The 20,789-nt window shown below is 25.8% G+C and overlaps 2 protein-coding genes across 2 annotated transcripts; both read left to right on the forward strand.

Annotated features, from left to right (window-relative positions):
• The first annotated feature begins 4,357 nt into the window (after positions 1–4,357).
• LOC122861139 lies at positions 4,358–5,269 on the forward strand. Its single transcript, XM_044165338.1, has 3 exons — positions 4,358–4,473; positions 4,538–4,813; positions 4,899–5,269. The coding sequence occupies exons 1-3, from the start codon at positions 4,420–4,422 to the stop codon at positions 5,124–5,126; spliced, it is 558 nt and encodes a 185-aa protein (XP_044021273.1). The 5' UTR covers positions 4,358–4,419; the 3' UTR covers positions 5,127–5,269.
• Positions 5,270–5,989: 720 nt separating this feature from the next.
• On the forward strand, positions 5,990–7,013 carry LOC122861138. Its single transcript, XM_044165337.1, has 3 exons — positions 5,990–6,220; positions 6,306–6,454; positions 6,525–7,013. The coding sequence occupies exons 1-3, from the start codon at positions 6,178–6,180 to the stop codon at positions 6,978–6,980; spliced, it is 648 nt and encodes a 215-aa protein (XP_044021272.1). The 5' UTR covers positions 5,990–6,177; the 3' UTR covers positions 6,981–7,013.
• The last annotated feature ends 13,776 nt before the right edge of the window (positions 7,014–20,789 follow it).

Genomic DNA, 20,789 nt, shown 5'->3' on the forward strand with positions numbered 1-20,789 from the left:
CAATAGAAACATAAAAATATAAATGAATAAATTCATAAAATGCAAAAAAAAAAAAAACTAAATAAAAATAATAATTTTAACGCACCCATAATTACTGAGTAATTTACAATTTAGTCATTATGACAATTTAAAGTTGAGTCAATCGTTGCAATGTCAGTGTACATAAACGTGCACTTTGATGTATTTCCGTTTCAACTTATTAAATGAGCCAAATAAAGTATTTTTTTTTTTTCTAATTGTTTTTCATTTAATTTAAAATGTCATGTTACAGTCAAGTATATCAAACAACAAATGATATAATTTTCAAGAAATAACCAACAAATCAACATGAAGAAAATAAAAGCAAAGAGAGTGTGTGTAAAATCGCGCAAAAGATAATGGTACACGGTTAATCAGGGACCGTCACAAAGAGTGCTTCAATTAAGCGCCTCGACAGAGGCAATAATATGGGAACTTCACGCAAGAAAGAGCCCAGCCCATCCTGCTAATGTTAAAAAAAAAAGTAAATAACTAAACATAAAATAGACAAATTAAAAAAATTAAAAGAATAAAAAAAAAAAACACTATACATATACAAGCACAATTTAATAGCATCACATTGAACTGCATGTAATTCACAAGACGATTATTACGTAGCGGCATGATAAATAGAAAAGGAAAGAAATATAAAACAAAAAAAAAAAAAAGAAAAAAACATATCAAAATAAAAAAGAGTAATAATAAAAATAGAAAATACTGACATTTAAACTATACATTATATTTCAAACAGGAGTGGTTCTAAAGTGATGAAGATATTTTGCGTAGTTGCGTATAGTGCTTGTTGATTTATTGATTAATAAAAAATAAATAATAATAATAAAATTATATATCGTCTATTGAATATAAAAAAAAAAAAAAAAAATTTGCATAGATTACAGAGTGAAAAATATATCTGTCAGAAAATGAATTTTAATTATAATCATAAACTGAGTTAGTTTTCATCAACTTAAGGGTTTACTAAGGATATACTACAAAACTTTTTAATGAATGTAATAACCTTCCTACTTGTCATCATCAAGTGATGCATATATTTATATCTACTATATTTTAAAGAGTGAGATATAGCTCTAACAACAGTCCAACAAATTTAGATGAAAAAAAAAATAACAATAAAAAAATTAATATGCTATATAATAGAACAAAAAAAAAAAAAAAAGAAAATAAAAAATCTTCAAGATTACACGCAATTTAAAATTAAGCTGTTATTATTTTTTTTTTTAATGTATATTTAACAGGTGTCTAGAAAATTTTTGTAATCAAATAAAAAATTATTATAGTTTGTTTATTTATTTTTATTTTTCGAGTTATATTTTTTTTTATTCTTTTAAAGTCTATAAGAGTCTAGCTGAATTTTTAAACAGTTTGACCACACTTTGAAGTATAGTAAAATAGCTTCGAGGTAATGTATATTTTATAGATGCATGAACATGGTCGATTATTGTATACGTGTATATCATCTTGAAGCAAGCATGTGGTTATTTTTGAATGATTTTTTAAATGTCTATAGAACAATTGTGTCTTGTAGTACGTGTCGTTCAAAGTTCTCTAAATCATATTTTATGAATATTCGATAGTCATAAATGTCAATGTATTTTACTATTTTTACACTAGCATTTAACACTATGCTATACTACTGTTTAACTGCAAATACTGTGCTATATTTACATTAGAAAATATTTAAAGCAACACAGGTGGAAGAATAAAAAAAAAAAAAATATCATAAAAATTTCTTCACAAAAGTTTCGTCTGTAATATATTATTCGATACTTTTGAATGAATTATTTTGAAGAAAATAATTTTATTATCAAAGACTAGACTCAACATCTCAAGCAATATAATAATAATAATACTAAAAAATTATTTTTTATGATTATACTCTTTTAAATTATCCACCTTCTTTATCAAGAATTTTAGTCTTAAATTTAACACCGAACGATGTTACTGCTCAACACACTCATTTTATTCATATTTTTTTTCTAATTATTACATGAAAAATTTAAGATTTAATAATTAAACTTTTTTAATATTTCAAATATTGTTTTAGTATAACATACAAAAAAAAATGAGCTTATTTTTATGAGAAAAGTCTAGATTGCCTTTAGTTTGTTGGACATTTCTAGGCAATTGTCAGGCAAGGTGTCCATTGTGTAAAAGAAAAATATAAAAAATAAAAGAAGAGAAATAGAAAAGTACCAACGTGCTATCGTGTTGTACGTGAACAGAGTTTGAAAAGAGGGCTTATCAGGTCGTCGTATTTGTGCGTAGCAGATTATTGAATTTATGGACGGTAGAAAAGATTTTAGTGTGCCCCGTCAACTCGTTTGTGCTTCTATCTATCCTTGCCACCCCTATATACACATTCTGGCAGGCCACAGAGATACCGAGAATATATCTAACACACAAATATACACACAGTAGCATTATACAAGTTGAATCTCTCATGGGTCTTTATATGCTTACCATCATCCATTCATCCAGATATACATATATACATCCTAAAATCATTCTCACTATTGCGCATAGTGTCAAGCTTGACTGTTTTAGAGAGAGAATTCAACATATATCTATTTGTACACAGGGCTTATCAAGCGTTACAACAAACATATAAATCGCTAAATTCACTGATATTGCGGATTCTCGATAAGTCCGTATACCTATGTATATTTTACACACAACACTTATATGTTTTTGTGTAAATTGCTATGGTCTCGAGAGGATTTTCTCTATTATTTTCGGCTTATATAACCATCCAAAAAAAAATTTCAACAGTTTATATTCAAATTGTTATTTATTAAAAAACACTCAATCGTTATTTGAGCTTTTTACATTATTGAAAAATAAATTTAATCCTAGAAATATAAAATGATTGACTAAGTATTTAAATTTTTTTATGAATAAAGTTGATTTATAAAAATTCAACTAGATTGATTTTAAAATTTTTTATTTATTTCATGTGTCATATCAAATGCTCGGAGTTCAAGCATGCTTCCATAAAAAATTCCAAAGGATTCGTAAATGCTCAGGCTACCACTCCTCTTGCTCTTCATCTACCTCCTTTCAATATGATTCTATCGAGCGTATAGCGTATCCGATATATTTCCGTTTCCTATATTTTTTTTTTTCTATGTCTCCACTCCTATGGCCACATACCAAAAATATTACCAAACCATCAAAAGTAAAAAAAAAAAATGATAATATATATACATCAGACAAGCATGGATTTCGGAGAAAAAAAAAACAAAAAAAATAAACAACAAAAAATATCAGCAATAATGAAAATATATAGACGAACGAGTGGCTTTTCATGAGAAATTGACGGTTATGGTGACCGAGAGTATCCATTTTCATCATTCACATAAGATTTTGGTTTGGATTTGATAGGTCGAGGGTTCTTTATGTCATACAAAACGACAAGCGAGTATTACTATCATAAGCATCAAATTTATCCTCTTCGAATACTCTATTGATTGTTATTTGATTTCGTTGAATTGGGAAATGCTCATTTTTTTTTTTTTATCAATTGAGTGATAACTGAATATTGATGATTAATAATTCTTATATTAATTTAATTTTTTTTTAAATATAAAGCTGACATAGTGTAGATGAGCTTTTTACACATCACGTTCTTTTCGTGTATATTATGCACAGAGTGTAGGTATTTTTATTTTTTTTGTTAACTTTCAGGTATTGCTTTTTCTTTTTGAAAATACAAGGGAACACCAGTGGGAGCCATTTCTTGTACCTCATTCAAAGTATACACTGAAAACGATTTCAATCCCATTAACCAACGCCAAACTGGCTCAGATAACTTTCCACAAGGAAGATTTTCATGAAAATTCCAGAGTGTATAAGGGAAGAAATACTGAAAAGCTTGGGGTTAAAACGTATATCTGGATTATAGTTGGATTATCTTGTGCGAAAATAAGTAGACAGGGCAGAACACCAAAAAACAAGGTATGTATAAAATTTAAACAAGTAATAATCAGGCAGCCTGAACAACAAAAAGTTTTTGTCTGTATTTTTTTTTTTTTTATATTATTACGAAAAATAAAAAAACAAAAAACTGAGTACGTGAATTTTTTGAATATTTAATAAAACGTGTCTTTAAAATGTAAAACAATCAAAAAGGAATTTATAATAACAAATTGATCGTTTTTTAAATTTTTTTCAATCACTATATGTTTTATATTTTTAATCGATATTATTTTTAGATTTCATTATCAAAAAATATTCATGATGTTCTTCATGGCTTGTTGAAAAAAAAAAAAAAAACAAGAATTTCTTTTGTTTTAATTTCTTTTTGATGAAAGAGGGAGAGATCATCGAATATATATAAATTGAGTAATTATTTCTAGAGCATTCAATTTGCAAAAAGTTAAAATGCATCAAATTGTTTCAACTTTGAGTGTTTCTTTGTCAATTATTTTGGCACTGGTGAGTTATAAACTTTTTTTTTTTTTAAATTCATTAACTTTTTAAATCAAAACATTGTTGACAGGTTGGCAATACAGAAGCAGAAAGCTGGTATTCAGATCCTTTTATAAATATTGATCGTAATTTGAAAAATTTTGAAACAACAAAAAAAACCCTTCTGGATGATATTTATTCGCGAAAAACATCGGAATTGTGTCAATTAAAAGATCAAATGTTTGATGAAACAGAACATGATGATGACTTGATTGTTCAAGAATGGCAAAAAGCATACACACAGATGACTAACTGTTATCAAGAACATCTAGCTTTTCTTTGTAGAACAATTGACGCAGCTAACGAGGTAAAATTTTTTACTTTTAAAAAACAAATGATTTAAAATAACATTTTAACTAATTTTATCAAATTATATATCATTTCAATTTTAGAAACGAGAAGTTGCCCAAACAGCTATACGTGAATTCAGTATTGGTGCATCTCCATACGTCAATGAATATCAGAGATTCGTGAATGATTTAATATACAAGGTTAATGAAAATCAGCGTTTTCAGTCTTTAATGGAAAATTGTGTTGATTTGGCTTATAATGATTTTAGCCAAAGCCAAATAAAGCCATTTGTTTCTGTATGTATTTATCGCAGATGGCACTTGTGTTGATAAATAATTTTCGACAATATTGAAAGAGAAAAATATAATCAACCTTGGTTAACAGACACGAGATAACACACGGCAATGTCATAAGAATAATAGAGTATATAATATATTATAATTATAATTACTATGAATAATTTTACACTCATCCAAGTTTTCTAATAATTTGAAAAATTAATTACTATTAATTTAATGAATAAAATTACTCACATAACGTTGAAGTGGGATGAATAAAAAACAGGATTTTCAACAGCAAATGGACAGCACTCTATTTGACATATTTCTGAAATAAAAAACAAAAATTTTAAATAAAATATAAATTATATCAACATAATTTCAGGAAGGAAAATATATTCAGACATGAAAATTGTTGATAATTTTTTTTTATTATTATTTGTTTGTATATTAAAAAACACGTTTCAATTGTAAAATAAAAATAAAATTATAAAACATAAATATGAGAATTTAATATTAAAACGCAACGTGCTTATCACGCAAATTTGTTTAATATTATTATGACTGTTATGACACGACAGTTGTTATGAAATATTTTGTCACATATTTGAGGTAAAAAAAAAACAATATAATAATCTATACTTCCTGATGAAATTGTTTTTTTTTTTTTTCATATATAAAACACAAGATTAAAATCTATATAAATTCGGAAATAAATAAAAGTCGAACATTCAGTAAGCACCGCAGTTTCTACACGGTTAATTTAAAAAAGTGAAAAAAAGTGTTATTTACAATGAAAACAATCGTTGCTTTGGGCATTTTTTTAGTTTGCTATTCTACAAGCCAGGTAAGTAAATTTTAAATAATAATTTCAATATACTTATTGTTTCAATAAAATCTGCAATATGCATTATGTGAGTTTAATGAAAATGAATTATTTTAGGCATTTGATTGTTGCAATCATTCAAAACCAGAAGATATTGAAAGAAAGTATGATCAACTTTTTGCTATACAAAAAGATTTTACCGAGTTTGTCAATTCAATAGATGAAAGAATATGTGACGACTACTCTAATACCACAAAATTTCTTCAAGATTATTTGATGGACTTCAATAGAAAATATACAAAAGAGCAATGTATCTGCGGTATGTATTATATAATTTATTATTTTCAATAAAGACAGCAATTGATAACATGCATAATAATTTAGTTTATTTATATTAATAATAGGTCAAAATTCGGAAAGCGATATATGCAAATGCATACAAAAAATAAATGATGAGGCTGTTAAAAAATACAAAGACCATATAAAAAATGTCACTTCTTATCGTAATATATATGTTGATGATCTAAACAATAGAACAATAAACAGATTCAATGTAAGTATACGAAAAAATCAAAATTATATATTATGTACTTTATTTTTTTTTTTATTATGGAATTTTTCAGTTGATCCGGAATTTCGAAGATTATTTTGATAATCATTTCTTTATATGTCAATGTTTATTATCTGGCAGTCAATCATCAAAATGCTACGAAGAAACATTAAGCAGAATAGAAAGTGTTGAAGATCTCGAAGAACATATATATAAATCAAAAATTTATTTACTTTCCAAATATAATGATTCATTAGAAAATAACTTCCAAAAAATTAAAAATTCATTTAGGGATTCATTGAAAGCTTTGGAAAGTTCATTTGATAACTGTACGGAACGACCAAGATACCCACAACCAGGAGATTACAACCCAATCACTTCACCTCCAGAAAAGGATCAACCAACAACACATTTTTCAACACACTGTCCAACACATTATCCAAAAGATTGTCCAAAAGATTGTCCAAAAGATTGTGACAATAAGCATGATTGTTCCAGTTGTCAATTTTGTATAAAATTACAGCTTTAATTAATTTTTCGTGACTATTAAAAAATATATTGGTGAAGGATAATAATTTACAGTACTATTATAATTGGCATAATAAAAAGAAAATAAGTATTTTCATTTGAATTAAATAATTTCACTATTTTTATATTCTATATAATAATTTTTTTTAATCAAATTATTTAACAAAAAAATAAATTCAATAAACACTTTATATCGACTAAATATATGATATTTTATTATTTTTTCTTTATAAAAACACTCATCTTGAAAAAATAAAATTATTTGATTATTTTATTTCACATATGTACGAGTATTTGTATTGCCACCACACGTAATAATATTCATATGTTTTCATATATAGTTTCAAGTACTATGTACGATAAAGTTTATACAAGACTAAATATTATAGCAACGATCAAACTAAGGGAGTAATAATACATAGACTAGTAACTGCTTAAAATAATTGTTCCTTTTTCATCGACTCATGTATACACGAGTGTTTTCGGAAGTAAACCCTTAATGAATTGCATTTATGCATTATAATAAATAGTACGTATGTGTTTGTATAATAGAAAAAAAATAAATAATAATATGAAAAGCAAGGGGAAAGTATTAAAGCAAAGGCTTGGCGAGTTAGAGAGAAAAAAAAACAAACATCATATTACTGAATGACGTGAGCTTTCAGGATGTAAGACGTGCTGGTGTACATAAGAAGGAGACTACACACACACAACACCCTCTGGCAGGGTGACTATTTGAAAAAGACCAAAAGACCTGTATACACTATTTTTTTCTTTTTTTTTTTTTCCTCAACATAATACAAAATACTGAATGAGAGAAAAAAAAAATTCTTTTTTTTTTTTTTTATTTATACTAGTTTATTTATTTAGGCTTAAATTTGTCTAAGGTTTTATTGTTATCACTTGGATTTATCCATTGAATTCAAAGCAAAAAATACAATTCAATTTTTCTTGCTTTGTTGATACAATTTTTTTTTTTTTTTTATACTTTATTTAATTTTTTAATAACAACTTTTTTAGTTGTCATTAGAGTTTATTTTAAAATTAGATTTAACAACTTGTTATGTTTAACAGAAAAATATTTGGATAAGAAAAAAAATAATATATTTAATTTACTCAAAAAATATTCAATTTAAAAATGAAAAAATAAATTTAATACTTGGGTTAGTGATATATCTATATATATTTTCAATAGACAGATTTTAAAAAGGCTGACTCGTCTTTAAATATACATCTGAAATGTCTATAAACCGATTGAGACCATTGAAATTGAGTCGTTCAAGTATTTGAGATAGAAAAATAAAAAAAAATTGAAATCCTCTAGAATGTAGTAGCTTTAAAAAAAAATATTAAAATATTTTTATACATGTATATCAATTTGTAAATGGAATATAATTCATTTCAATTTTCAACAAAGCTAACTAATAAAAAAAAAATCATAAAAGCAATGCTAATTATATCAACGTCATAAAAAAAAAAAAAAAAAAAACTAATTACTTGATTGAAAAATTAATATATTTTTTTTTAACGACAAATAAAAATATAAATAAATAGACAATTAAATAATTTTTTGATATAAAAAATTTCATTTTCTGGCTCGTAAATTATAGTAAAATTTAATGACACCCCAATCAGCAAATTCAGCAAGTTTAACGACCGGAGACATAACGCCCGGTTGCATCTTCGACAAGATCATCGAAATTGATGGACGGAAGAGGTCTCTTCCACCTTTCTGCTTTTTGCCCAGAGCGATCGTAAACTCAGAAACGTATAGAATGGACCTTCATGTATAGTTATAGAATACCAGCTATGGAACATATATGTTAACATCCACCAGATAGAGAGAAAAAAGAGGCATAAAAAATAAAAATAAAAATAACAAGAGGAAAGAGAGTCCAAGTTTTTGACGAGCGATCGTCTAACGGTAGTGATCTACAGGGTGGTAGTTCAGGGCCACTTATAAGCGGTTTTCCAACCTTTTACGATGCGACTCTTTTTTTTTTCAAAAATATTTGGTCTGAAAATATTTTTACGCTACATTTAGTATGGCCACTATGAGGGATCAAATAAATAAAATTATATTTTTATATATAAAAAAAAAAAAAAAACAACAAAACAAATGCAATAAAAAGAAAAAAAATTATATCCATTTAATATTATTATTTTAGAATTATTATGAATAATAAAAAATGTAATATAATATATAATAATTTTTGAATATATTTAGTACACGTTGAGGGACGTATTTGCTGAAGGGTTTTTAGCTAATCGATAACGCTGTTCAAGGACACATTTCAAAGAGAGGGTGAACTATCATGCCTGCCCGTTAAACACAGTGAAAAAAAAAATCTCCCTCAACTCCCCCTTATGTGCTCAGCCAAGTGTGTGGAAGCTGGAACAACCTTAATTTAAAGCTGAACACTCGTTTATGATAAAAATAAAAAAATTTCAATTTTTCTATTAAATTTATTATATACGCTAATTATCACTAGACTTTGTATATAAATATTATACAAAATTTTAATTTTATGTAAGATTGTTGTTCATGTTATTCATGATTTACATCAAATATAAAATGTTATCTTAAATGCTTCAAGTAGACTCACGCGATTTATGAAATTTTAAATTATGTATCAAGTGTAAACGTGATTAATGATCAATTAAATGTATTGCATTTCAATAATTAAAACCAGTGGATATCTTTTTTTTTTTTTGTTTTGTAATTTTGAAGTTAAAAAAAAAAAAAAAAAGAATTAATTTAACGTTTTTATTTGTGAAATTCTATAGTATTTTGAGCTTTTTTATTTAAAAAAAAAAATTAAACTTTCATTGATGTCTGATTGAAATAAAAAATTCTCATGAGAATAATTGGCAAATTTAATTTATTTATAATGAATTTTAAAAATTTTAAATTAAAATAAAACAATTGGTCTCATTTTACATTGAAAATATTTTAAATTTTTTTTGCACTCAAATTTTTTATGCTTGAGTCATTTAATAAACATAAAAACAACTAATTATATATTCATTAAAAATTTTGAAATTTTTTTTATTCGATAAATACCGTTATACGTACTTTGAGATATAAAGGGCCTGATAAACCCGAGTGGAAATTTCAGTCCGATTCGGATCCAGGACGGATCCGGTTTACCTGATTACAAATCCGAATCGGATCAGGCTGGCCGGATCCGATTCGGACTGAAAATGTAACGCCGGCTAGGCTCCGAATCGGATCCGGTGAACCGGATCCGGTTACAATAAGGACACCGTGGCTAAATCGGATACCAAATTATGTATCCGAAATTACATTTAAATCGGATCCGATTTTACATCCAAAACGGATCCGATTTTACATCTAAAACGGATCCGATTTTACATCCAAATTGGATCCGATTTTACATCCAAATCGGATCCGATTTTATATTTAAACCGGATCCGAATTTTGTTTTAAAAAAATTTTGATTTAAAAAAAAAAATATATTTGCTTTTTTCAATTATTTTTTTTAACAATCATTATTAACAATATTTTTATCTTAGAAAATTCAACCTAAACTAAACTAAAATTCCGGATTTTGCGGGGATCGATCTCGGGGCTATTCTGTTCAAAGTCGGCAACTCTATCCTATTGACCACGGCGGCGTACGTGGAATCCATAAAATCAAAAGTCCTTTACAAGTGTAGAAAGTTATTTCAAAATTACAATAGAAAAACTTGATATGATTAATACTATATATATGCAACAATGTATTTATTATTATCAAAAAATAAAATGACATTCTGAAATTAATTTTTTTTTTTTTTCAAATACTTCTAAGTTGGATCCGTTTCAAATCAGGGAAACCGGATCCGGCTTACCTTAGCCAAGCCTGACCGAATCCGGAAGTTAACTTTGACAAAAAAAACAAACTTCAATTAAAGTCCGGCAATCTGGATCCGATTCGGATCAGGATAGAGTAAGGAAAACCGGATCCGGTTAGCCTTAGCCAAACCTGACTAAACCCGGAGATAACTTTGAAAAAAAATAAAGTCCGATTAAAGTCCGGCAATCTGGATCCGATTCGGATCAGGAAAGAGTAAGGAAAGCCGGATCCGGTTAGCCTTAGCCAAACCTGACTGAACCCGGAGATAACTTTGAAAAAAAAAATAAGGTCCGATTAAAGTCCGGCAATCTGGATCCGATTCGGATCAGGATAGAGTAAGGAAAACCGGATCCGGTTAGCCTTAGCCAAACCTGACTAAACCCGGAGATAACTTTGAAAAAAAAAATAAAGTCCGATTAAAGTCCGGCAATCTGGATCCGATTCGGATCAGGAAAGAGTGAGGAAAGCCGGATTCGGTTAGCCTTAGTCAAACCTGACTGAACCCGGAGATAACTTTGAAAAAAAAAAAATAAGGTCCGATTAAAGTCCGGCAATCTGGATCCGATTCGGATCAGGAAAGAGTAAGGAAAGCCGGATCCGGTTAGCCTTAGCCATAACGGATCCGAAAAGGGTCAGGAAACCCGGATCCGGATTACCTTAGCCATACTGGATCCGATTCGGATCAGGATCCGGCCAAGCCGGATTCAATTTCCACTCGGGAAAGTGTCTATACATAAGACAAGACATTAAACCAAACACTTTCAACAATCGACACGCTTTACGAGTATCATCATCAAGCGTATCAACTTAAATACTTGAATTGTTTAGCTTTAAAATCCTAATTAATAAAACATTCAAAGCCATCATTAACCTATGAATAATGTATGCGATATATATCAACACACAAATAAATTTTTAAATATATAAATATTAACATACACCTCAGAATAATATATATTTTTTTAAAACAAAAAATACACACAACAACCTCTAAACTCTTATATATAATTAATCAAAATAAATAACCATATACAAAAAGAGTAAAATATTAAAATAAACACCTCAAAGTAATATTTTCAAATGTATTTTTAATTATTTATTTATAATTTATTCATGTTTATTAATGAAAATTAATTTTTCTTTAAAGCTACCGGAAGTTAAATTCAACGTAACAATGATTTATCAACGACAGACAATTTAGTTCTAATAAAAGCTCACAAGTGACAGTAAGGTCACGAGGACCTTTAAAATGTTATATATAGATGATTTCGTGGATTTATATCTGCACACATGTCACTATGTTGTTTTCAGTTTTACAAGTGAACATGCCATTCATGCACATCCGGTTAAAAAAAAAAATTCTCTTTTAAATTAAAAATATTTAATCTATTCAACATTTGATAATTATTGTATCATAAAATCAACCCTAAATACTAAATGATTCTCTTTTTATTTTTAACACTATTACCATATAAATATAGAAGCCAAGAAGAAGAAGAAGAAGAGAGATGATATAATTTCATAATAAAATTCTATAGTTGATGATAAAAATAGCACATGGTTTAACCCACATGGTCAGTGGAGTCTTTTGATTCAACTTGTCGTTTGTCAGTTGATATTTATTCTCTAGGGCAGTTTCACAACTATATCCTACATATTATCATTTTAATTATTTTTTTTTTTTTTATTTTGACCAGTATATCGCGATGAAATTATATACATATACATATTCAGCTTGGTACAGATCCCTTTTCGCCTAATTGCAAAAAAGGGTCTTTCCCCTTTTTTTCCATTTGACTGTGAATATACATGTGGGTTTACAAATACATACAGAGAAAGTATAAGTTTACCACGCGGCTCATTTGATCTCTCATGGGGATTTCTGGATTTCGCATTACGCTGAAGATAGACGCTTTCATCATTTCACTTTACTACTGGTGGATATATATTGCAGATGCTATATACAATAAGGTATAAGTATAAATTTACGTCAACGTGTGTTACCATTGTATATCTTCATATTACTTTGCTATATACACACTTGTAGAAAAGTCACGTTTATATATTATTGTTCTTTTGATTGAATGACAGATACATGTGCATATAAATTTATTCAATGTAGTCATATCAAAATAATAATAATAATAAATAATCATTTGTTTAATCCTACTTGCTTGTAAATTTATAGCTTGAATATTGATTTTTGTTATACTGTCTTTAATAATGAATACTTTGATGGTAGAATCACGTAATCCACAAAGATTTTATTTATTTTTTGTCTCTTGATGAACTTCTTCGATTTAGCAAAGTATTTTACTGAATCTAGTGATTAATTAAATGTCGTTAAATACCTGATATTTTTCTGATGGTTTTCATTTATTTATTTATTTTTATAAATGGTTATCTATAAATCATTTCATTTATCCATTGATTAGTATATGATTATTTTGATTATAAAATTCATGTTCAATGGAAAAAGTAATTTATATACTAAATTTTTTTATAAATGTATGATTATTTTTTGCATATTAAATTTTTGTTGATTTCATGTTTATGGTGTTGACGATATCAATATATACACGATGTACAAAGAACATGACAGACTATGTATACAGTGTATACGTGATATCAGAAAGCTCGTGCTTCGTAGCACACTAAGCTAATCGTTTGGAAAATTTTTAAAATATTGCTTGTCTACATTGGAGTATTTCTCACACCTATATAATATTTTTACCCTATAATTTTGTATTATTTTCAACTACATATAATTGATTTTTTGTTTTTCTTTTTTTTTTTAAATTTGACGTAATGTATATCGAGAGCAGAATTGATGATGAATGATTGTTGATTAATGATTGAGTATTTTTATATCAAGAAGAAAAGAGAAATATTTTTTTGTTAAAATAAATATAAAAAATTGAAAAGTAAAATAACCATTTAATAATTTGAATGAATAGATTTTGTATGATTTTGTTTTTTGTTTTTTTTTTTTTCATCTTTTTAATATTTATTATATAAGAACGAAGTGAAGCAAAAGGTTTAAAGGAAAACTACTGGGGATATGAAGATAATGGGTAATCCTTCAGCCGAGGATTACCTATTAACCTTCGCATCTTCCCACACCTCGTTTTTCTTGAATCTCACAATCCTCCACCTTTGCACTCTTCGCGCCCTCATATCCAAATGGAATTCAAGGCACGTTCAAACATAAAAAATAATAAAAAAAACAAAAAAAAAAAGGAAAAAAGGAAAATAAAATGTAGATAGGTGAAAGGCATGCCTTAACGAGGCACTTAGTGACTCTTAAGGGTGACATTTTGTGAGGTAAATTTTAATCGTTTTTGATGAGAATTTGAAGTCCAATAACGACATCACAAGAAATAAATAAAATATTCATACATTTTCAATGCAAATTGTAAATGCAAAATTTAAAAAATAATTTCATTACAATAAAAATTCAATGTATTGAATTAGTTTTGATTTTCTAAAAAGAAAATAAAAATCGATTGAAAAAAGTAGCAACAACATGAATATAAAGCCAGTGATGGTGATGAACGTTTAATGGTACTTGTTTCGTGATTAAACTGATTAAAATTTTAATCGTATATAAAAAAATTTTGCAAAGATTTATTTTAATTTCTAAAAATAGACAGTTATTTGTAAAAAATAATAAAATATATTTATATCAAAGCAAAATCTTTGAATAAATAATTCAATAAATAAATAAATATATTGTTAATTGAGTTAAAAAATTTATCACAGTTTCTGAAGATAAACGATTACAAGTAGTGATTTGTTTACTTGAAAAAGCTATTTCCCAGGGTTGCCCAGGTGAATTATTAACCTAAAAATCTCGGTAATTCTAAAAGAAAAATAAGGGCCTACTTACATTTTTTTTTTGGATAAATCTAGTGGTAAGATCAGACACATATTTTATCTACGCAAAAGCTAAAATTTGTAACGCAACTTTACCTGCGACATAACCTACTTTTTTTTTTTCTTTATATTTATCTCTCTTTCTATATTCTTGTATATTTCATTTGAACCGCATGTCTTTTCAGCGTCTGTATTTTCTATATACACTTTGCTAATAAATAATGCAAAATGCCACGATGAAGTAGACGGTAAGGACTAACATTTGCCGTGGCTCTTCTGCGACATAATCAGGTAAATAATTCATTGTTTGAACCTTCAGAGACCCTGCCGTATATCTCAAAGCTTCTAGTTCATATCCAGAACAAGCGTGAGAGCCAAGACATTTGGCAATGTCTACAAAACCCAAAATTGACTGAGAGTGATATACAAAAAAAAAAAAAAAATACATGAAAAATAACTTTGAAAGTATATGATATTGCGTTCTAGATCCTTAAAGTTTTTATAATTTCAAACTTTCAATTAACAAAACAAAAACAAAAATTTATAAGTTGAATATTTCGAGTATTTTTTTTTGTTAATATTTTAAAAAAACATTTGACACCTTTATTGCAAAATAGTATTTTATACAGCCAGGAAAAATTAATTTGCTGATTCACCAATTTTTTTTTTTATTTCTATTTTTGAATTCTCACTGTCGTTATTCGTCAGATGTTTCAAATTTTCAATTAAAATAAATAAATTTAATTTTTAAATTGACCGAGTTAATGAAAAAAAAACATTATTAAATTAATTTTTAAATTATAAAAAAAATTGTATCAAGATATCAACTTGACAAACAAGAAAAACACATTTATTTGTTTATTTTTTTTTTAATTTTACAGTCAATGTGCTGAGACACGTTTTTATATTCATTGTTAATTAAAAAACTATCTTTAGTACAATGTTATAAAGCTAAAAAGAAATAAAAAGTTATGTACGTACGAAGGTAAAGTTACAATTTGTTTAATAAGAAAAGAATAAAAAAAAAAAAAAAAAAACGAGAAAAAAGAGGGAAAAAGGGAATTGTTGCATGCCATTAGCATATATCGCAGATCGATTCCAGTCCATTAACAATTCTTTATCAACGTGGGTAGACGAAAATATACGTTTACATAATAAAACGGTTAGATTTATATAAAGATTATTTTAAAAAATTACAATAAAATACAATCTTATCATGACTGTAAATTGGAAATAAAATAATAATAATTAGCCGTTTTTTTTTTTTTGTATTATTTACTAATTGGCATTTTCTCAATCAATATATTTTGTTTGAAAATAAATAATAAATTTTATTATTTTAATTTATTTTTCATGTAAAAATAGTTAAAATAATATTTCCTGACCTTTCCAATTGACTGTCAAATTTATTTATTTATTATCGTTATTTTAAATTTATAAAACATGGTCAAAGAAAGCAATTATGATTGTTTTTAAATCTTTCAATGTCATGTTTATTTTGGCATTAAAAATAATAACGAAAATATAAAGAAAAAAAAGAAAAGAATTTGTTAAAAAATAGAAAATAAAAAAACATCCATCTAAAATAATCACATTGACCTTGATTTTGTCGTTATTCACGTCGCAAATTTTTTTTCTTTCATTTTTTTTCAATTGTATATCTGTGTAAAACTAAACTTTATTGTTTGAGTAAAAATATTTCTATCTGAGCTGTCACGCTTGTATGACAGTTGTGTTTTTCTTGTTTGAATTGTTTTCTCTTGTTTTGTTTTTTTTTTTTCATTTCATCGTCGTGGTTTTTTTTTTTCTTTTTCTTTATTCCATATATTAATATATTTATTTATTTATTACATGTCATGTTTTGTTTTGTGCCAAGCTGGTGAAAAATTTTGAAGAATAAAAAAATCTATATGCAGACACTGTTGATGGGTCTTGATGGTAAAATAAACCTACGCAAACTAGGCTTGGCAAAATCATGTAGATTAGTCTAATATACTTTTCACGAAGGATCATTCATCAACATAGTGCAAAATATGTCATAAAGTGACGGGTGTGTGTTGTATTTAATATCTGGCACATAAAAATTTTCATGTTTTATATTACCTTGAAATATTTTAAAAGTTTAACAAAAAAAAAAAAGAAAACAATATATTTGATAATATTTATATACAATATTTATAAATAAAGTCATCAAATGTATGTATATTAATTTTTTAAAAATATTATCTTTACTTTTGAGGATACATTAATATTAAATTAACATTAAATTTGGCAATTGTTAAATATTCTTGTTGTAAGATATTTATCAAGTTAATAAGTAAGTGAAAATGTATATGAGAAACTTGTAAAGAAGAAGTCATAAATTTATGTCTAGTCGAGTTTTCAAAGTAGTGTATGCGTACATAAATGATGAATATGATAAAATAAGCTGTACCGTATATACATGAAGACTTAAACTTTGTTTAATACAAAATTTATAAAAAATGTACGATAATAATTAATAAAAAATATAAAAAATTGACATCAGTCTGTCAATTTTATAAATACAATTTTTTTTTCTTATTTATACATGTATAGTATATTTGTAATTAAACTGCATGTGCACTGTAGTGTAATACGATAAATTATATGTGTTTCAAAGTTTGATTGGTATTAATTGGCTGAGTTGCTTGACACAAACTCATCGTATTTCTGCTTCATATAACACACAATAGTTCAATGTAAATAATTGTATGCAGTCATGAAATCCCCTTGGAAGTACAGATTATATCAAGGCAAACAAAATAACCATGAAAAACAACTATTAAAATCAATAATTATAATATTGAATTAACTCATGCAATTATTATTTATTAGTTCAAATTTATTGTCAATATATAAATTAATAAAATAAAGTTCATATGAGAAATTACTTTTTTTTTCCATTTGGTATATGAAAAAAAATAATTGGATATCCAATTTTAATGAAAAACTGTCAACATATAAGTTAAAGAAAAGAAATAAATAAAAATAAAAAAAACTTTCATTTTTAATTTAGTATTTTCAGTTGGCATATTGTATTGAAAAAAAGTAAAAATTATTTTCTGAATATAATTATTATGGTAAAAAAAAAAAAAAAACGGTCATTGGCATGAATAAAGTATTTGCCATTAGAAAATGTTAACGGGTGGGCTTTTTCTAGAATAACAAAATTGGCCTATTGCCAGTGAAATTTAACACATTAAATATTTTTATTTGTCTCTAAAAACATGCTCAGTTAAGTGTCTCATCGAAATTAATGTGAATTGTTCTGTTGACTTGAGCTTTTGTATATATTTTTAATTTTATAATTTCATTTTATATATTATCACACAATTAGCTCAATAAAATTTCATCAATAATTCTTGTGAATATTAATTAATATTTTAAAGATAAAATTATATTGATATAATTATATATTTCAAATAATATTGACAATATAAAAATTTATATTTAATTATTTTTAATTTAAATATTCATACGTAATATCAGCAAATATATTTACTTAAATTTAAAAATTTAAATTAAAACCTCTTCAAGTGTCGTAATTTATTTAAAAAATTTCAAATATTTTATGACATTTCACGTATGCTATTATTGTTATTATTTAAATTAGTAAATAAATTCAATGAATTTTAAAACGCATGCTTGAATGGTTGTATAAAAATTATTTTATATATCGATAAAATAAAAAAAATCTACTATACATATATATTCTTTTCACAATTTTCATCTGTATTTTTTTTCATATGCTATTTCTTGTTTTTTAATTTTTATTTTGCAACTACGTTGGATGCTATATTTATTACTCCCCAATGGCAAAAGTAAACATATACGACGTCAAGGTGTGCCTCTTCTTGTTACTAATATTATGCAAAGAGTATCTAAACTACAGGTATTTCCATTTTGCAGGAAGTCAATGCCCGAGTTAAATAAAAATTTAATATTAATATTATATAGAAAAGTTGTTGTTAGTATCAATCAAAGTTGTTGTAATCATAAAATAACTGTCGAATTCTTAAAACATAAGCATATACGAGTTTACATTTTATCATAAATTTTATTTACTATCAAAAGCTGCTGGACCATGAACTCAACAGACAATATTTATCCTTTTTACTTTTTTATTTTCAAAACTTCTTCATCAATGTTTATTCTATCATATATAAATTTTAAAAAAATAATAAACAAATATTTACATTATTATTATTACAATTTTTTTTTATATATTTTTTCATGAAAAATTCAATTTGATATTTTATTATTTTTTAAAAATGTTTTTCATGTTCAATATAAAAAAAAAAAATGATAATTATGAAATGTATATTTATTTTATAAAATGAATTCATTATTGGGAAATAAAATAAATAAAACAAGGACAGTGTTTATTAATTTTTGATGTATTCAAAGTGGTAATTTATATTGATGAAATAATTTAGTAGTTTGTTGAATTTACCTTTTTGTAAATGGCTCAATTAATGTGTGTTTACATACCAACTCAATTAATAGAGTATCACAAAGAAAAAAAAAATCATGAGTAAATATAGTATCCTCAAGTTGAAGAAAAGACAACGGCCTTGAGAATATAAATGACCTTGATAGTTTGAGGCAGGTCATGCTGTTTGAATACTGCACTAAGCGTGTGCCTTGGTAAATGTTAACCGGCTGTATAATTACAGGGCATTTTGTATATATGATACAAAATTGTTGGGGCTTCAGGTCATACTCAATACAGGTATTCTTTAATGTAAACCTGTCTTGATGCATGTATTTTCAGTGCATGCAACATCAGGCAACATTGAAGCAACTTTATGTTTACAGTACACTTCAACTTCACTCAATTTCCAAGTAAATTGCATATACCCAATTTTGAAAGTGCAAATTTTCAAGATGTTGTTTATTATCATATATTCATATACATAATATTTATTTAGCTATGAAGAAATTTTTTACCAATTGCTAAAGTATATTATTTTTATAATTTTTCTATTTTTTTTTTAAATAACATCATGCTATTTCTACTATACAGCTATTTTCACTTTAATTTATATCATGAATTTATTAATAAAATGAAAATAAAAATAAACATTTACATTTGATAAATTTCAAACTGTTATTGGTACTTGGTAATAAAATAATTTTAAAAAAGTAATATGTAAATTAAAATTACATTAAAATAAAAATAAATAATTTTCAATTTTTCTTTGCAGATTTTAAATTTCAAGAAATAATAAACCTTGGATATATATACATATAAGTTATAACAACTGAAAATTCAAAGTATCATTGAAACAAAAAGAAAAAAAAAAAAAAAAAGATACATGAGTTTGCCGAAAATTTTACTTTAACACACAATGTTTCTTTGAAGAGTCGTAAAAGTTAACGACAGCAGAACAATCTGATTTTGTACCTTTTGTCTTGAAGACAATCCTCCAACGCTCTACACTATACCATTTGAATTTTTTTTATTCAAATTTTTTGTTAAATGTACACGACATCTTCGTCCTACACCCATTTCTCATAAAAATGCATCATGAAAGAATAAAAAGAAGTCAGTGAATTGTATATATAAATTTTTTTTTCATTGCCAAAATGAAAAAATGAAAGAAAAAAATAAACACAAGACTTGGAAAATATAACAAATTGACTTTTACATCTTAAGAAAGTGATTTTTTGTTTTTACAAATGAGATGTACCCGAAAAAAGCATGAAAAAATAATAATATATAATTTTTTTGTTTTTGACATTTTAAATTATTATTAATGTTGGTGTTAATTTTTTTTTTTTTCAAGATAATAAATGATTTGATATGAAAATTACGAGACATGTATAAATTTACAAATTTCAATTCAACAACTTGCAAGTTGAACAAAAGTTTCATCTTTTCATCTAGTTTTATAATTTATAGTTGACAAATTTTATTATAAAACATATAACTATTAAATCGTCATATTAACAGTCGTATATATACTTTGAATAGTATGTAATGAGTTTAATAGCTTTTCTTCATATTTCAATTTGAATTTTGACAAATTTGAAATGTCGTAATGTTATAT

Source organism: Aphidius gifuensis, linkage group LG1, assembly GCF_014905175.1.
Source record: "Aphidius gifuensis isolate YNYX2018 linkage group LG1, ASM1490517v1, whole genome shotgun sequence".
Lineage (NCBI taxonomy): Eukaryota > Metazoa > Arthropoda > Insecta > Hymenoptera > Braconidae > Aphidius > Aphidius gifuensis.